This window comes from Diadema setosum, chromosome 12 (genome assembly GCF_964275005.1).
Source record: "Diadema setosum chromosome 12, eeDiaSeto1, whole genome shotgun sequence".
NCBI lineage: Eukaryota > Metazoa > Echinodermata > Echinoidea > Diadematoida > Diadematidae > Diadema > Diadema setosum.
The window spans coordinates 15,814,790-15,833,039 of NC_092696.1; the positions used below are offsets into that span (position 1 = coordinate 15,814,790).

The 18,250-nt window shown below is 38.1% G+C and overlaps 1 protein-coding gene across 1 annotated transcript; it reads right to left on the bottom strand.

The window, feature by feature from the left end:
* Window positions 1-4,974: 4,974 nt before the first annotated feature.
* LOC140236229 (CD151 antigen-like) lies at window positions 4,975-11,380 on the bottom strand. Its single transcript, XM_072316194.1, has 7 exons — window positions 11,249-11,380; window positions 10,456-10,653; window positions 9,764-9,838; window positions 8,962-9,066; window positions 6,656-6,841; window positions 6,139-6,222; window positions 4,975-5,019 (listed from the first exon to the last, which is right to left on the bottom strand). The coding sequence occupies exons 1-7, from the start codon at window positions 11,330-11,332 to the stop codon at window positions 4,975-4,977; spliced, it is 777 nt and encodes a 258-aa protein (XP_072172295.1). The 5' UTR covers window positions 11,333-11,380.
* Window positions 11,381-18,250: the final 6,870 nt, after the last annotated feature.

Here is an 18,250-nt window from a genome sequence, read left to right on the forward strand (position 1 = left end):
TCCATTGCGTTCACACAATGCAGTTCCAAGTGCATCCTAGTGCAAAACTTGGGAGAAACAGACCCATGACATGCTTTACAACAATCCACATTTCTCTGTGACCACTCAGCCAAATTGAATTGGGTTGTCTGCAAAATATAGTTGACCCTGAAGTAGCATTCAGAAAGTTAATAATCACATTGAAAGTTATTTGTACTATATACGACAGATTTTACCATAACCATTGACTTTTGAGAGTAAGGGAATGTGCAAGTACAAAACATGTTATCGAATTGTCTTCATTGTCTTGTTTGCCTCAGGAGTGATGTGTGCAAATTGCTATCATGCCCATTTTTATTACAGTTTCCCTAGAGTTTGATAATAAGATCTGTATTCTGTTAAAATTAATGTCATTCATTGAAAATTGAAAATTATTGAATAAAGAGAAATGAATGTAATGATTCATCATGAGATAGTTCGCTTTGTTTGTGTCTACTATTTGTTTTGATTAAGTTAATGATTCTTGTATCAAGTGGTTTATTATTTATTTGGGGGTTTTATGTTCACTCATAAACAGTTTATATCAGTAATCCGGAGGTCTCAGGTTCGAATCCAGATTTTCTTTGCTCAAAGTTTTCACTATAATATAATTATGTAGATACGTATACATGTATTAAAAAAAAAAAAAAAAAAAAAAAAAAATATATATATATATATATATATATATATATATATATATACATACGTAATCAACACTAAAATGTACAATTAATAAACAAACTAAAGAAATGAGGCATGAACATACCGATTACACATCAATTCTGTCAGTCACTCGATCATACAAGACAATATTCACTGATACAACCATACTCTCACGCATACTCTCAGCACAGATACAACCATACTCTCACGCATACAAATCTCTCTCTCTCTCTCAAAAAAAAAAAAAAATAAAATGTCTCTGGTGAAGTTTCTCCGGAAAATCGGTTCTACTTGAATACACATTTTATTCAGTACTGCTACATTACAACATGTACAATATACAGATGTGCAGGCAATGCAAGTGAGATATATGTATGAATATATCATTGCGAACAAAGAACAAAAATGTGTGCTGTCATAGTGTATTAAAATAAATACAGGTCATGCTACATTTAATATTTCTGACACTCGACTTCATGCATGCTACTCAAGTAATTAAAATGCATTCATGTTCTAATAATGTTTATAACTTTCTTGCTGGGCCATACTCAAACCAAATAACATTATAGGTCTTATTTCTTGACAGTATATTCCAAAATCAACCCATATCCTGCATGCTTTGCTATAAACAAGTCACAAAAATTGAGTTTTATTTGTAGTTTTGATTTTGGTAATAATTACCTCACTCTCTTTTCTTAAAAAATAATAAATGCGATATGAATTTGAAAACCAAACATGTCATGTCATATAATAACAATATATGTGATCTTCATTTCAATTCATGACATAATTTGTTTAAATGAATTAAATATATATATATATATATATATATACATATATATATATCAACTTCTCATGAATTTAAAATAAAGGGGGATGGGGTAAAATGTTTTTAATAGTGATTAAAATCAATGTTTTCTAACACCTTCCAAGGATCAAACTTGCCATGTCTGTTCTACATCTATCTGTTTGACACCCACTCACAGTTTCCAGGTCATTGAGGTAAATAATATTGCCAGATCAGAATCTGTCTAGTGGTACTGTAGCTCATTTCCTGCAAAGTGCAAGATATTCCTGCAAGTGTATATCAGAATCTACACCAGGTCCTATCTCTAATACCTACTTTCAACTTTCAAGCTATCACAGCAAATGATACTGCCGGCTCAGAACACGTTCAGCAATGACTCATTTCCTATACAAGGCAGGCGCAGTGAATTTCTACAGTACTACAATGACATAGCATGATCCTGGTCACCAGCTTTATCTGATGCTATGCCTTTGTTGCTTGTTCATGACGGGGGAAAAACAACACCAGTGTTCATGATGAATGAATCAAGTTCTGCATTTAACACAGTACTTTTATCCTAGGAAGAGTCTACCGCTAATATGCAAGCATTTCAGTTTGATGTAATCTGATTTAACCATCACTTTATAAAACTCATAACCCTAAATTCTGGCAAGCTTCATGCATGCATCACAGAAATACTATTTTACATCAGAACTGATTCAGCAAAGCTGCATAAAATTTGCAAGTGGAGATAAATAGAATTTCATTTGATCAAACTGTGGATTACTACCCTGTGCTGGAAAAGAGCAAATGAAACAAAAACAAAATTTAGAAGAATATGGCAAAGTATCACTCACCATCACCCTCAACAAAATTTATGTGAAAATAATACATGTACCCATTTCACATTAAATCCATAATCTCTTCTGCAAAAGTTCGAGTCAAGCTATTGATAAAAACAGTGAATCAGCCACTTATAGCATAGTCGTAAGAAATTTCGCACATCTACTACTTGGATATCAAACGACCGTAGTTCAGCCACAAAACTTTTAATGCAAAACACCAGGACATCTTGTTCACACTGCTGCTCTTAAGCCATTCACTGGCAATTGTGGGAGGTCATGTGACCTGGCAGAGGTTCAGCCTCCGTGCCAAACCCTTCCAACAAATTTCAGGTGAAGAATGTGCACACGTTCACAAATGACATTCAAAAACCATGCATTCAGCCTTTTGAAAATGGCACAAGTTCTCATACAAGGACGCAGCATTTTCACAAAGCCTGCCTTTATACACTTTTTTTTTTTTTTTTTGCCTTGCTAAATCGAACTGATTACATTCCTGTATCAAAATTCATCCTGATACAACTCTTAACAAGAAGCTTTATCTAACTAAAAGAAGCATCAGTATTAAAGGAAAGATAGGACTGGTAGAAGAAAAAGTCACCAGGTAATCTTTAAACCCACGAAAAAAAAGCAAGTGCATTCCAGACTAAGATGTGAGGAGGTTATTTACAAGATAAAAATAGAAGCAGGCTAAAGTCTGATTTTTTTTTTTTTTTTTTTTTTGCCACTTCAGATGGTTAATATAGCAAAGTGAAAGACATCATCAGTAGACAGTGTTTCCCTGAAATAAAGTGCACATTATCAGTCAACAGTCAGCCTTTAAACTTTAACCCTTGACCTACCAGTTACCATGAGCTCCCATGTGATGAACACATGGGCATGTCCCGCTCCCGAGAAAAATGAGTTAATTTCAGCCCAGGGCAATGTTTGATGGAACCCCATTTCAACCCACTGCAACTTGCAATACTTGTAGCTTATTACGGCAACAGCCAGGCCGCAACCAATCAATAGTTGGTAGACTTTTCTGCTGTTGCTGCCGTGGCTGAAGTTATTGCAACTCACAATAATTGCAAACCCCATTGAGGAGCTCGCAGAGCCCCAAGTGCATTATTACGAATGGTGTTGTTAGTTTCAGCCTGTATTAATATTGAAATTGCAAAATTGAGACCATTTTATGTACTGACATTACATGACCAACTTAAATGTACTGCTCTTGAGGTACATTCTTGACAGAGAAGGAATTTTTTAAATGCAGAAATGATCAATCTGACTTGTTTTTGCATCTAAAGAGTATGCAATACCCAAGTTTTCATCTCATAAAAACCACTTTTAGTTTTCTTAATCTAAAAAGAGCCGAAACACAAACTTTTACTTGTGGAGCCAAAATCTAAAATTCCATTATAGAAAGGATGGATTTCTGCAAATGTGACAAGTACAGCAATATATTTCTTGCATGTATTAAAAACAAGAGACAAAGGGGGGAAAAAAAGCTCCTTTTCTCCACACCCCATTACAGCAAATGATGAAGGTGATTCAAAGATTTCATGGTGCAGTTATAACTTAAAAATGATATTACAATAGCACAGATTGCAGATTTAAAAAAAGCCCCTACACTGTGTTACCTGACCCCAAGAGGTGATTAAAATTACTTTTAATTTAAAAATTAAGTGCAAGTGAGAGTAGAAAAAGTTTACTAAATAAATGATTAAATACACTTCATAAAAATCAGTATCGCCTGGACCAAAGAGAACTTTCGTAACAACATATTATAGGACTCCAGTGCAGCCATGTTTTCAAGAAATGGCGGGTGATAACTTGACAATAAAAAGATTAGTAACAGTGAATACAGGAATCTTCAATACGGGGCGATGGCCTCTCCTACTTAGCAACCATGCATCACATGATTAAAAGGACACTCTATAAACGGTAACTTAAAAATCTTTTCGCAGTTCTGTGCATCAATCATTTTCAAAATAGATGCACATGATTCTCACAAAAGGCCTCTACGCATGCAATACTGAAAAAAAGAAGTCTATTAGATGACAGTAATAGATATTAAGCTTCTCAGCCGACACAAGAATTTATTCTTGTCCTGATTTTGTTCTTCTTCATTACACTCCACTGTTAATTGTGTCTATTTATTTGTAATTACAACCTTTCCAGGTATACTGTACAGCTTGAAGGGACCAGGGGAGATTTGTCTGTGTGGTGGACATGCATTGTATTGCTTCAGCCTGTTAAGAATATACATTGTATTCATTTTCACGTAAAGTTTTGTCCTGTTTGAACTAAATACTGTAACAAAGTAATGAGCATGTGATAAAGCATGGTACTCGCCCATGAATTTCTGCGGTTACTCTGATATGAAGCGTAACCTTCTAAATCAGTCTGGGCATCCAATAGCCCTGACTCGGGCCGCTCTGTGCAGGGGAACTCGCTTAACCCATTCCCTACTAGAACCTGACGGCCTGTGTATTAAATCTATGGAGATTTCAGAAATCGGCATGGAACGGGTTAATGCGTCAACGTCATGGAAGCTGTCGAGATTTGCTGGTTTTAAGTTACGCGTGTCAGACGATGGAAGATGCACCCACTATTTAAGAGAAAGACTACTAAGATGACAAGGCCGCGACGGGCGAAAGAATCGGCGCCGTGCTGTCCCGTCTACAGACGCTTACACAGACACAGTGCGCAGGCAAGACCCATCAGCTAGTGACAAGGAAACAAGCAAAAGAAAAATATGAGAAATGTATATAAGAATTAAATAACATAATAATATTTTAGCTTTTAGTATGAAGATCAAGGTGACCAATCTCGACTAGCACTAGTGCTAACTTTTGGTTTCCTTGTTAACAACAACTTTGCAGAATTATGCTACATGTATCATATTTAACTCTCAAATATCATCATTTAATCATGTTATTGTAAAGGAGCAACAGATAAGTATATTTTTTTCACATTTGTGTTATGATTCTTATATGTACATGTTCAAAATGTTGTTGCTAATAAAACTTCAAACTTCAAAACTTCAAAACATTGTTCTTGCTTTGCTATTTTAACTGAAAAGTTACATAAAAACTAGAAAGATCTTTAAAGATTATTAAAACTTGGCTGTCCTCACTGAGTGAGGGAGTCTGAAATAAATGGTGAAAAGATCCTGTATGACCTCATCGTTCATATTGGCAGTAGCTCCTTTCAGGAGTTGCCTTTTTTTCTTTCTCTTCTCCTTCTTGTTTTCTTATCATTTTAACCCGTTGAGGACGAGTCCCGAGTATACTCAGGCAGGTGTCTATGGGAAATGTGTGTTGTAGCAAAATCAGCCCACCCTCAATGGATTAACAAACATCACAACCAACAACAGTAAATATCAGAATATTAGATATGATGATTACAACTAATACAATGATAACAAAAATAATTACAACACTATTCAGACAACATAAATTATAATACTAAAAGACAACACAAAGACCCAAGGAAAAGGAGAATGTTACGGTGTAAAACCGGACACTTTCGCATACATTTTATATCCCTAATTTCAAAAAATTTACACAAAAGTTCTTGTTTACACTATATGCATTGAATACCAGAGGCGATTCACAAAAATTTCATGCCACAAATATTTCTTGCTTTACAGTTATCAAAATATGTTCATGTCATTTACTGTTGAGCATCAGATCGCTGAAGATGCCACAAACTTTATCATCGGGGGGCATCTCATGAAGCATTTTGTCAGATATTCTTTTTCTGACAAACTGTGATAGCTACTGAAATCCTTGCATCTGATTGGCTGAAAGTAGGCCCTACTGATTGAGTGGCAGGCCTTACCTGAATGACAGCCACGATGATACCAATGACTCCAAGCACAGTGCCATACTCTGCCACCTTGTTCGTTACTGCCATTGTGCATCCCTGCCGGGGTGAGATAAAAACAAAGTTGCCAATAAATGCTAGTTCCTGGAGTTCATGAGTCCCTCAACAACATATCAAACCCTTTCGATGAAATATATTTTGTATGTTTCCTCCCAAATAAGTCATCTAACATTATATAATGCAGCAACAAAAAAATCTACTGCAGCAAAAGAGGCTCTCCATATTGATCCAGAAGCTGCAAGAAACAATTCAAAGGACAAACATAGTGTAGCCTGTCAAAGATACAAATGAACCAGAATAAAGCTACTCCAGGATAGGGATAACGCATGATTATCTCGTTTCAGACAGTAATTCAATTCATACAAGTTTTTTTTAAACCTAACAGGGAAATAAGCTAAATGAAAATGTTCCGCATAGGCAGCGGAAGCATGGCTAGTGCACAAGAGGAATAAAGAGAACCGAATGGACTCACGGTGTCATAGATGTACGTTGCGTAGCTTCCAGTGGCGTGCTGGCACTGATCCAACATGTCTTGATTCATGCAGCAGGACCCGGGAACAATGTCCTTGGGCGTTCCCGTCTGGTTCGCGTACCACATCGTGTCGCGGTAGATGTCGACGGCCGTGGAGGCGTTGCCCTTTACACCACAGCAGTCGAACTGCAGCAGCCGAAAATATTGAAGAGAGAGAGACAATGTAATGCATCACCACAAAAGCCACGTCATGGTAGGATCATGATTTTTTGAATTTTTTGGCAAGATATTAATTTGCGTAAATATTACAGTTCGACCTCGATTATCCGGCCATGACGGGACCGGCGCTCATCCGGATAAGCGAATTTGCCAGATATGGGAGACACAATGTTAATGTATATAGCTGCCGTCCAAGCTGCCATCCCAGTGCACTGGCAGCTAGGCAGGTAGCGTACCCCGCAACGGTGGTGTAATCTATGCTAGCCTGCGCAAAATTTATAGATCATGACTTCTTTTACGATGATAATGTGGTGTGAATTTATGTTAGTTCTGTCGGGAATATTGTAGGTGAATCTTGTGAGTTTGTAGAAATTTTAATTGAATTAAAGTCACTGTTTTTTTCTCAATTTTTAGAGATTTCCGCATAAAAGGAGGCCGGATAATCGAGGTCGAACTGTAAATTTAATTGAGAGCATGAAGTTGTTTGTTGCTTTTATGCTTACTTTGAATGAATGAATGAATGAATGAATGAATGAATGAATGAATGAATGAATGAATGAATGAATGAATGAATGAATGAATGAATGAATGAATTTTGATTCATCCAATGGGAAGATAACCATCACACATGTTTACAAAATGATATTCATTTGTATTGAGAAAAAAAAAACCCAGAGATTATGATAGTTGTCGTGTGTGCATGTTATAACCGATGTCTACATCGAAAAAAAGAAAGTATATTTTGTAAGACAAACGTATGCTAACAAATATCTCACGAGCACATTAACTTTCTAATGGAACATCTATGATAGCTTTACCAAAACTTTACCTCAACATTTGCAAAGCTTTCAAGTGATATAAAAAGTAATCATCCCTGCTTGTAACAGGGTGACTATTTGTGACCCACTACAACAAAAGGATCCTAAAGTCGCTGACGGCTGAGCCAAGAAAATTGAGTTTGAAGTTACATCATCAAAATTGGTCAAAACAATTGGATTACTGTTTTTGGCATAATTTTGTAGTCTAATGTTTTGTCCATCATCTGCTGAAATTTCGAAGCTAAATGATCAAAGGAAAGGCAAGAAATTAGCGTTTTTCTGGGCCTTGATTTCCCGACTTTCAAGGTAAGAGAAACGTGTCTGAAGACTTGGATTTAGCGCCGCAGCTAGACTCCGTCCCTAGCAACGAGGGAGTGATCTTATTGGTCAGTGCATGGCGTCCTGATTATCGAGTGTGTGTAGACCGCTGGCGCTAAGCTTGACTGCACATGGCGGAGGTGAACAGGTCGGTAAGAGCGTGCCTTCTATTGTCAAGCGGTGAAACTGTCTTGCCTCCCCATGACCATGATAGCTTAGGAAGGACAACTTTGAAGGCATTTTTCTCAAAACTCTGATTTCCTCAACCACATGACATGCGCTGATAAATCATCAATATCTCAGCAACCGAGTACTTTCATGAGTTGTGCTATATACGAAATTGAAGAAGAAGAGTATGGGAATAATATCATGCCATTTTCAGAAAATTGTCCTCCCCCGACTTTCGGATCCTTTTGTTGTAGTGGGTCACATTTGTTGCAAGGGCAGTTTCATTCATCAATAAAACAGCTAAAGAACATCAAGTGTGCTTAGTCCTACTTTAGAACAAAAGCGGGAGTTACTTGCAAGTGCTATAGGAAAGTGAGAGTACTCTTGCACCTGAATGGGCCTTTTCATCAACAAATGACACTGCCCCTGCCGCAAATAGATACCCTGTCGTAGGGAGAAATGATTAATCTAATTGGCCTAGTTTATTGCAAGGAATTTTTTTTTTTTTTTTAATCCGAAGTTCAAAAAATTTAAAGGCGATACTGCCAAAGTCAGCTTCACCACTTTTTCCTTCCTCTCTGACTCTATATTAAAGTAATGTGCAATGATGCTACACGTATGTATAAGTCAAAGAGGGAGGAATGGAGTATAAAAATCACTGTTCCACTGTGGAATGCTGAATGCTGGATGCCATTAGGATAAAAATTTGCAATACCCCCTCATTGTGATACCTTCTGCGGCCATCGGCCCGGCGCCGGTGTTAGGTGTTGACGAGGTACTCACCGTAGATTGGATGAAGTCCCAGGCTTTTGTGACGGCCTCATCTCCAGCATTTGACCCGCCATAGTTTTCGAGGAGCGTCTTCCTCAGGTCGGTCTCGACATCAGCCTGCAGAGATTTAAAAAAAAAACAACAAATAAAGAGGCAAAAAATAAAAGAGATGTTGCTCATCATGCTTCAATGCTGATGAATACTACTGGCATAATTTACCATTTGCAGATGAAAGAAAGCTCCAGCATTAGTGCTTTAAAATAGTTCTACCATGTGAGTTAGGGATAGAAACAACCACTGTTTAAAATTTGAATCCGTATTATCAATGGTAAGTATTGTTAAATAGTATTCATTTGTTGAATACACAAAATGTGAAGAATAGTTATAATAAAAGTGTTTCCTGACTAAACTGTCTACAGTTATGGTTTAATAACAAAAATATTGATATCCCGTCCTTATATTTTAGGCTTTATTGCAAAAATTTTATATGGTAAGATGTTTTGTGATACAACAGACCTACACATATATGCATCAAATGTGATATCTTGAAAAATCTTTTAATCACTGCTTATAAAAGTAAACAGTACCTTTCAACACAAACACTATGATTGTTTATTTTTATGCTCAAAACATGGAACACAACAATCCCAAGTACATGTACAATCATCACAATGCAGGTATTAAAGGGGCATTCCTGACAATTTTCATAATTTCACGTCATGTAGTACATAAATTGACAGTCACAAAATTGAGTCACAAATGGTAATATCCCAGTACATGTTACACACACACACACACACACACACACACTCACCTTGACGTAGAAGTAGAGGGCGGTAGCTCCAGCTGCAAGCTCAATGATGAAGATGACCACCAAAAAGAAGACGTACTGCAAAGGGACAAAAACAAACAAACAAAACCAATGCTTACATAGGCAGCTTATGTAACAAATTCAAATTTATGCATTACTTTTAAACATGGGTTGTTCTTGACAACCTGAAAGCCCAAGGCTCCCCCCCCCCTTTTTTTTTTTGTTGCATATTATGAACACATAGGGTCTAACCATCCCCCAAAATCACCAAACCACCCCCCTTTTTTCCAAAAAGTAAGATTTTGTAAAATTCTCTTTATTTTCCTTCTATCATTCTACACGTGACATCATGCACTGTAGTAGTCTTCTCATCCAGCAGTGACTGCGCAGATACTTTAAAAATCCATAACATTTGCTTGGATTGTCCAATTTTCCTCAAACTTTCACTGATGAGTTGTACTAATATTTCTGCATTCACCCAATCCACAGGTATACAGGGGCAGATCCAGGAATTCTGTAATGGGGGGCATAACTAATATTTCTGGTGTCACTTCCAGGTTTCATTTCATTTTTTTTTCTTTTTATTTCTTTTGTTTTTAACGATAAATAAAGGGGGACGTGCGCCTCTTGCGCCCCCCTCTGGATCCGCTACTGTGTATATGAATATGGACTTGTCCTTTAAAGTTTGCACCCACCATGCCCAGGCAACACTTGTTCTCCATCTTGGCACCGCAGAAGCCGAACATGGAGACAACGAGGACGATGAGACCTGCGACCAGGAGGATGTAGGCCGCCGTGCGGTGGAGGTTGTCCGTCAGGAGAGCCGAGATGTACTCACTGTTGTTGTCAACGAGCACCCATATTCCCAGGGCAAGAAGGATGATACCTCCGATCTGGGGCAAGGGAGGGAGGTAAAAAGATTAAGCTTATTTTGCTATTATGGACTATGACTGCCACGAAAAAGTTCATTCTTTGTTTGAATATTTAAATTCCATACTGTACACGCCATATATTTAGCGAGTCTAAATTTTCGCGAATCGGGACTTCCCGACAATTTCGCGAGCGATTAAAATCGCGATCATAGAGTACTGTACTGAACAGAGAAATGTATGTGTGTGTGTCACATTCATATCAGGATCAGAGTCATTATTTTTGTGTGTCTTTAATTTCATGAATACCACCTGACTCCTGAAATTCGCTACAACAAAAACCTCATGAAATATTCGGCGTATACAGTAGATTGTGACATCGGGCAAGGTTAAAACATTATGTTTAATTGTCTGAAAAACAGAAAAAAGACAGGTTTTTGTCAAAATGTGCATGTGTGCTATCACAAATTGGCTTATTCATACAAAGTCGAGTGCATGTACATTGTATATGGTCACTGTCTGGAGGCAATCAACTTTATTCGATGAACGATTTTACCAATCTAATCGAGCAAAACTACAAACGCTCTTTACAGTCCAAGGATCTCAACGTCGTACTTACAAGGAAGAGAAAGTTGAAGCAGCAGAGAACTCCGCGGCAGAAGTTGCCTCCCCACGACAGCTTTTCCTTGATGTCCTTACCCATGATGCAATAGGATGACTATTTCCTGCTTGGCGAAAAAGGGTCTGCAATGAAAGAGAAAAAAGAAGAGCATTGTATAAAACATCTGCAGTATGTATAAACATACAGTAACTAGGTGTACTCAATTGCACAACAGACAGATGGATTATACAGTGTATCTTGGTCTATTAAGAGTTTATAATCGCTAATAATTACCTCCGCCAAGGGAGGAGGCTATGGTTTCGCTACCATTGGTTTGTCTGTGTGCAAGGAACAGACAATTTAATTTTGGTATTGATCCAGGAATTTTTATGGATTTTTATGAAGGATTTTCGATATTTTGGCAGGTAGGGTCAGTGAACTTTGGAGTTTAAGTTGCGTATATTTGAGGCTTTCATACGTGCATTAGAGTGTATGCTCTAGTTTTTGGTCCAGGGTGAGGCGCGCTGTGCACTGGCATTGATGATGTAACAAAAGGTTTCTATAATCATATGGGAAATCGGGCGATTTTCAGCATGGAGATGTATTTCTATAAATGAGTAGAAATCACTGATCTCTTCAGAAGAACAAGATCAGTGGTGGAAACGAGCTGCTTGGCAGAGGTCAGCGCTATCAGAGTGCTTTCTATAGTTGTAATAGCCTTCATAAGTGGAACTCCTGTATACTGTAAAAGTGGATATTTTCGCGCGACTAATTTTTCGCGCTCGGCCGGGTAAGAAGAGTTTTGTGTTTTTAATTCCGCGGAATCAACATCACGCACAGGAACTTTTAATGGCAAGCAAAAATATTCGCGTGCTTTTATATTTGCGCTACTTTCTGGTTGCGCAAAATGCGCGAAAATCTCAACACCACAAAAATTTCCACTTTTACAGTATTGTAGAAGTGTGCAGGATAAACAACCAACCATTCCTCTCTGTCATGTATCAAAATTCACAGATGTTTTTCTTCCCTACAGCCTTTCATCAAACCCTTTTATTCACCTACAATACTAAGTTTCTTCTATAGGCAGGAATTCACTTTATAGTACTCGCCAATTGTTGCTAGGCAGGGCAAGTCTCCTGCAAGCATTGTAGCTGTTGTAAAGGTATCCTTAATGTGAACAAAGCAAGCAGAAAATTTGAATACATTACACAAATAGTCTGCTGGCCTTGAATATCAAATTCAGTCCTGTTACGGCACCACACATACAATTTTATACTTGCACACAATTCTGTGAAAGAGGAACATGACATTGAGTAGCCTAGAATTGCTCATATAGGTGTCTGCAACAATTCATATCATACGTGACAAGAATAATAAAGCGGCTATTGCAAAGAGAAACCAAAATTCCAAATACACTTTTCCACCATTAAAAAAAGAGAGAGAGAAAGAGAGAGAGAGAGAGAGAGCCGCATAGCAATTTGCTATTGGATACATTCTAGATATGGCTGCTACACAAGATTTTATTTGTGTAGCAGTTTCATTACAAACAGAATTGTGTGTACTATTTTGTTCAAAATATACATGTCCATCACCTATAACTGCTATTCAATTTCAAGGGAAAGTATTCCTTGGAACCCTGAAAGCTTCCAATTCCACACCTTTCAACTTGAGCGACAGTGCAATTCTAATATTTCCTGCTCATTTGCAAAACCAAGTTTCAAAGTAACTTTAAAAAATAAGCACAAAACATGTATTTAGGGTGGTATCTTGTGCTGTAGGTCTACTTCAGGGTGTATTTTTTTAGCATTCACATTATGTAATACTGCATGGTATTTCACCATTGAATGTGAATGCACCTAATAAATATGTTTTAAGGGCAGCTTAGAACTTTAAATCACCAGTCTTTGATATGTTTATCCTGTCAGGGATGTACTGTAATTCCACTGTCCAGGAGCCAAGGCTTGAAATGATCTCACACCATTACACTGTGTTATTCATCCCAAGAGTATTGAACGGGTACTACTAACAAGATGTTGGACCACTCTCCTGCAGATACAGTATAGGAAGACTGTGCAAAATTACGAAGGAAAACATTCATGAGATAAAAAATACTAAACTGAATGTGGTGACTATAAATTGGAAGCCAATTTAGTTTGTGTTTTGAAAGGTACATATTTGTAAAGTGAACAGGATTTAGTATCAAGGTTTGTGCACGATAAGGCAAATTTGAATTTTTCTACCACAAACACCACACACACTGCAATTTGCACATCCCAAGGTCAATATACCTCAGAGTGCATTGAGCCGAGGCTACACACAAAGGCCAACGAGACATGAAACTCGTCACTGAAGACGAGTTGGTGATACGCTGGGTTGATATTAGATACCGATCATCCGTGGTCGACAATGAAAAAATGTGAATATGAAACGTTTTCTGAAAAGAGTTAAACAATTATACTAAAAAACAAAAGTGTCCTGTGAGCATCGATCCCTCAAATGTGTGCATGCGAAACCGTTACTCTAACCACTCGGCCACGGAACATCCATGGAAATGGTAAGACCAAAAAAAAAAACAATGTATAGGGGGGAAAGTCAACACTCACTCAACAAACGTGGCCGCATGAACATGTATTGTATTGCTAGACTGAAATGCGGCCTTGTAACGACTGATGTCGCTATGCCATTTCTGGCAACTTGGGAAAAATACGTCCCATAGACATAACACCTATAATCCGCTGATTTTGATACCTTGCCTTTAATTACAATTTTCAGTGTGATGATGTCATCAAAGTACAAAACAATGACATGGACTTGAAAGACAGTTGTTCAAAGTACAACACCTCCGTCGTCGTCATTACATACTATGATCGGTTAGACAAAGTCAGCCTGCAAAATTTTGCAGCAGTCTTAAGCAATGTGGTCTCCAACACAAAACAGAGGGATATTGTGTGTGGGTGTGTGTGTGTGTGTGTATAGGTGCGTTTATATACGAACGTGATTTCTACATGGACGAATGTGTAATACACCATTGAAGAAAAAGTAAAATAGATAAGTATTTTGTTTCGTGCTCTTATGAGGTTCGAACCCGCACGTGTGCAACCTTACGTCTCTGAGATGTCGCCTTTAACCTCTCAGTCATACGTCTCGACGAGAAAATATGAGAAACGTAAGCTTATATGTGAAAGATGAATCAGGAATCATTTCGTCCACCTTCCATTCTCATTTTCAGTTTTAAGCTGCAAAATTGCCAACCTGATGAGATTTGAAAAAATAAAATGCATGATTACTGCAGCTTATTGTCTCAGCTACAACATACTTAAGTTTCAGAGGAAATAGAGCAAAATCAGCTGAGATAAAGGTGCTTAATAGTTGTCAAGTCAATGCATGGTTTTAAAAAAAATCACCTCCCATAGACATAACACGTAAGCTTTTCTGATTTTCAGTCTTTACCTTTAATCACAATTTAAAGTATGATGACGTCATCAAATTTCAAAACCATGACATGGACTTGAAAGGCAAATGTTCAAAGTACAACATATCTGAATTTGGGATAATATTGAGAGATACGAATAAATGAATGTCAGAAACAGTACCTTAAAAAAATCAATTCCACTTTTTTTATTTCAGATGACGATATGATGACGTCATAATGTATTCATGGAAATATTGATACTTGAAATGTTATTTACAATTCATATGCTTTTATGCAATAAAAACATAGGGTCACCAGGCGTTTTAAAGAGCTATGGCGAAATAAACAAAGACATGTTTTTCACTATATTTGCACATAGACACGCAAGCGCATTCCTTTGTTATAGGTCAAAATCGATCGGAAATCAATGTTGTTACTTAATGTATGAGAAATCGAAATCAGTCGAAAAATGTGCATTTTCATGTTGCTCACGCGAAAATGCGCGGATGGACACGTCGCGCAGAACGCTTAAAATTGTCTGAAACTTCGAGATTTCCCATTGGGAAGTCGTTTTAAGCACTTTAAAATTTTGACACGCCCGTAATGATGACCTGGGTTATTAGCATTAAAAACTAAGATCAAGCATGACCTGAACTTTATGTCCACCAAAAATTATACAGAAATGACATTTAATAGTAATGAAGTTATGTTCGATCATGTGACATGGTCCGAAAGTCACAAAATGGCGCCTAGATGACGTCAGAGAGATGTTATTGTCATGACAAGAGACCCAGGGGTCACGCGCTCACCTGAGTATCGCATGTTCACCTTCCATGCATTCTTGCAGACTCTTACCTGAGAACACTAGAAACTTATGGTGGGGGTAGCTTTGAGAGGAGAGTGGGGGCATTTGGGTTCATTTACATATTCCATCACACTGGTAAAATACCTACCAAGTACACTGTACTTTATAGAATGTTGGATTATGCAGCTTTGGGAAAAAGACTTAAAGCCCATCACTTTTGATTAGAACTAGAGAAAAATATTATTGAATATTCATTAAAGGGAACGCAAACCCTAAGAGCAATGTGGATTGAGTGAAAGCAGCAACATTAGTAGAACACATCAGTGAAAGTTTGAAGAAAATCGGACAATCGATGCAAAAGTTATGAATTTTTAAAGTTTTGGTGTTGGAACCGCTGGATGAAGAGACTACTAGAGCTTATGACGTATGAGTGGACAACAATATAAAGAAAATAAAGAATATTCCACAAAAATTCATTTTTCATGAAAATGACAAATTCCATCAACTTGATACTGACATATGTTAAGGGTAGCAATTATTCCCCCTGCTTTCTGAAAGCGGCTAGTCAAGTGCTCTTTCATAATGCTAGAAAAGTGAATTTTTGCTGAATTTTTTTTATAGTTTCTTTGTATTGTTGTCCACTCATACGTCATAACCTCTAGTAGTCTCCTCATCCAGCGGTTCCATCACCGAAACTTTAAAAATTCATAACTTTTGCATCGATTGTCCGATTTTCTTCAAACTTTCACTGATGTGTTCTACTAATGTTGCTGCTTTCACTCAATCCACATTACTCTTTGGGTTTGCATTCCCTTTAATTTAGGAGGTTTGGAACCCCTGGGGCCCCCAAGGAAAGCATGGTGCCCATTCAAACACCTTGAAATCTTATCCCCATGGGAATGCTACTTGCCAAATTTGGTGAAAATCCATTATGTTGTTTTCAGCAAAAAGATGAAAATTTAGGCCCACATTTGGACCCCCCCCCCCCCATCCCATCCGGCTTCCTTGGGTCCCAAGGGGGTGGGGGGGGGGGAGGGCACCCCTAATTTTCCCATGAACAAACTTGAAACAACAGTCATCAATATACTGACTCATTGTATCAACTTAGCTCAATCACTTCTGGTTCAAGAGAAAATCTGTAAAGATTCCTTACAGGAGGGGGGGGGATGGGACACCTTGGGGCCCCCAGGTGGGGCATGGTGCCCATTCAATGGAATTGAGATTCTATACCCCTAGGGATGCTACCTGCCAAATTTGGTGAAAATTTGTGACAGGGTTTTCAAGAAAAATGTGAAAATTTACAATTTCGGTCCAAATTTAGGCTCCCTGGGGCCCCCCAGGTGGGGCATGGTGCCCATTTCAAGAGAATGTGATTCTTTCCCCCTAGGGATGCTACCTGCCAACTTTGGTGAAAATTCATAATGGCATTTTCAAGAAAAAGATGAAAATGTACAATTTGGGCCCCACTAGGACCCCTCCCCACCCCCCTTCCCTGGGTCCCAAGGGGGGCATCCCTGATTCCACCATGAACAAACTTGAAACTACAGTCATCAATGTACTAATTCATAGTATTAACTTTATAGCTCTATCACTTCTGGTTCTAGAAAAGAAGATTTTTTAAGATTCCTTAATTTTGGGGGGTTTGGGCCCCTCTGGGGCCCCCAAGGTGGGGTGTGGTGCCCACTTGAACAAACTGAGATCCTATCCCCCTAGGGATGCTACAGTGTACCTGCCAAGTTTGGTGAAAATTGGTCAAGGGGTTCTCAAGAAGAAGTTGAAAATGTAAAAAGTTTACGCACGACAGACGACGGACAAACAGCGATCGCAATAGCTCACTTGAGCCTTCGGCTCAGGTGAGCTAAAAAGCTTATTGTGGCCAGATATTGTCATGAGATATGTTGACTGAAAATTTCATGTTATTCCGTCATGTCATTGCTGAGATATTCATGACACAAAATTGTCCAGAAAGAAAGAAGAATAAAAAGAAATAAAGAGAGATTTTGACAATCACAATTAGGTGATACGCTGATAGCGTATCACCTAATAAAAAAATAAAGGAAGATTTTTACATAGCAAACACAACAGGTGATACACTGATAGCGTATCACTATTACAAGTACTGCAATGGCACTTGGAACCGCTTCATCACAGCTTGCAAGGTCATATTACTGTGCAAGTCCAGCACGCACATGAAGTATCTTCCACCATACCTCCGTTGTACGATGGCCCTCAATTGAATTGGATGGCTTATTATCTCTCTAGAGAGACTGCTGCAGCACTCTCAATGACACTAATGGTATGATCAATAATGAGGGATGGCTGGTATACAGACGGTATAAATACCAGAGCCTGGGCAGATGAGTGTGTAGAAATGTGATACTGGTAGTATACAAAAAAAAAAAAAAATACCATGCCATACGTGCAGAGATTCCAAGTTTCACATCTGGCTGGGAGTGAGTTGTGTGTTACGTATATCTCAATATTAATGGGCAATGATAATTCTCAATCTTGGGGGGGGGGGGGGAGGGATGTTTTGTCAGGACATTAAAGAAGTTAATTAATATTACAGACAGCCTCCTGTAGAACAAGGTAGACTTGGCAGCTCTGCTCCATACATCTATTTTCATTGCCACTCGCCGTCCTTCTTCCACTGACAATAATATACCGGTACTCAATATGCCTCTTCAGATTATCCTTGGATTCATGGCCTTTTGTCACTCAAGTTGGAGACACACTACAGTTAAACCATGGAGCTACTAACAGTAGCTCCATGGTTAAACACGAGATATGAAACTCGTCAGAC

Coding starts and splice junctions, on each gene's coding strand:
- LOC140236229 (XM_072316194.1), bottom strand. CDS start 11,332: ATGGGTAAGGACATCAAGGAAAAGCTGTCGTGGGGAGGCAACTTCTGC. Junction 9,839..10,455: donor ACAAGTGTTGCCTGGGCATG/GTGGGTGCAAAC, acceptor GTCCCTTTGCAG/TACGTCTTCTTTTTGGTGGT. Junction 6,842..8,961: donor GGGACTTCATCCAATCTACG/GTGAGTACCTCG, acceptor CGGCTGCTGCAG/TTCGACTGCTGTGGTGTAAA.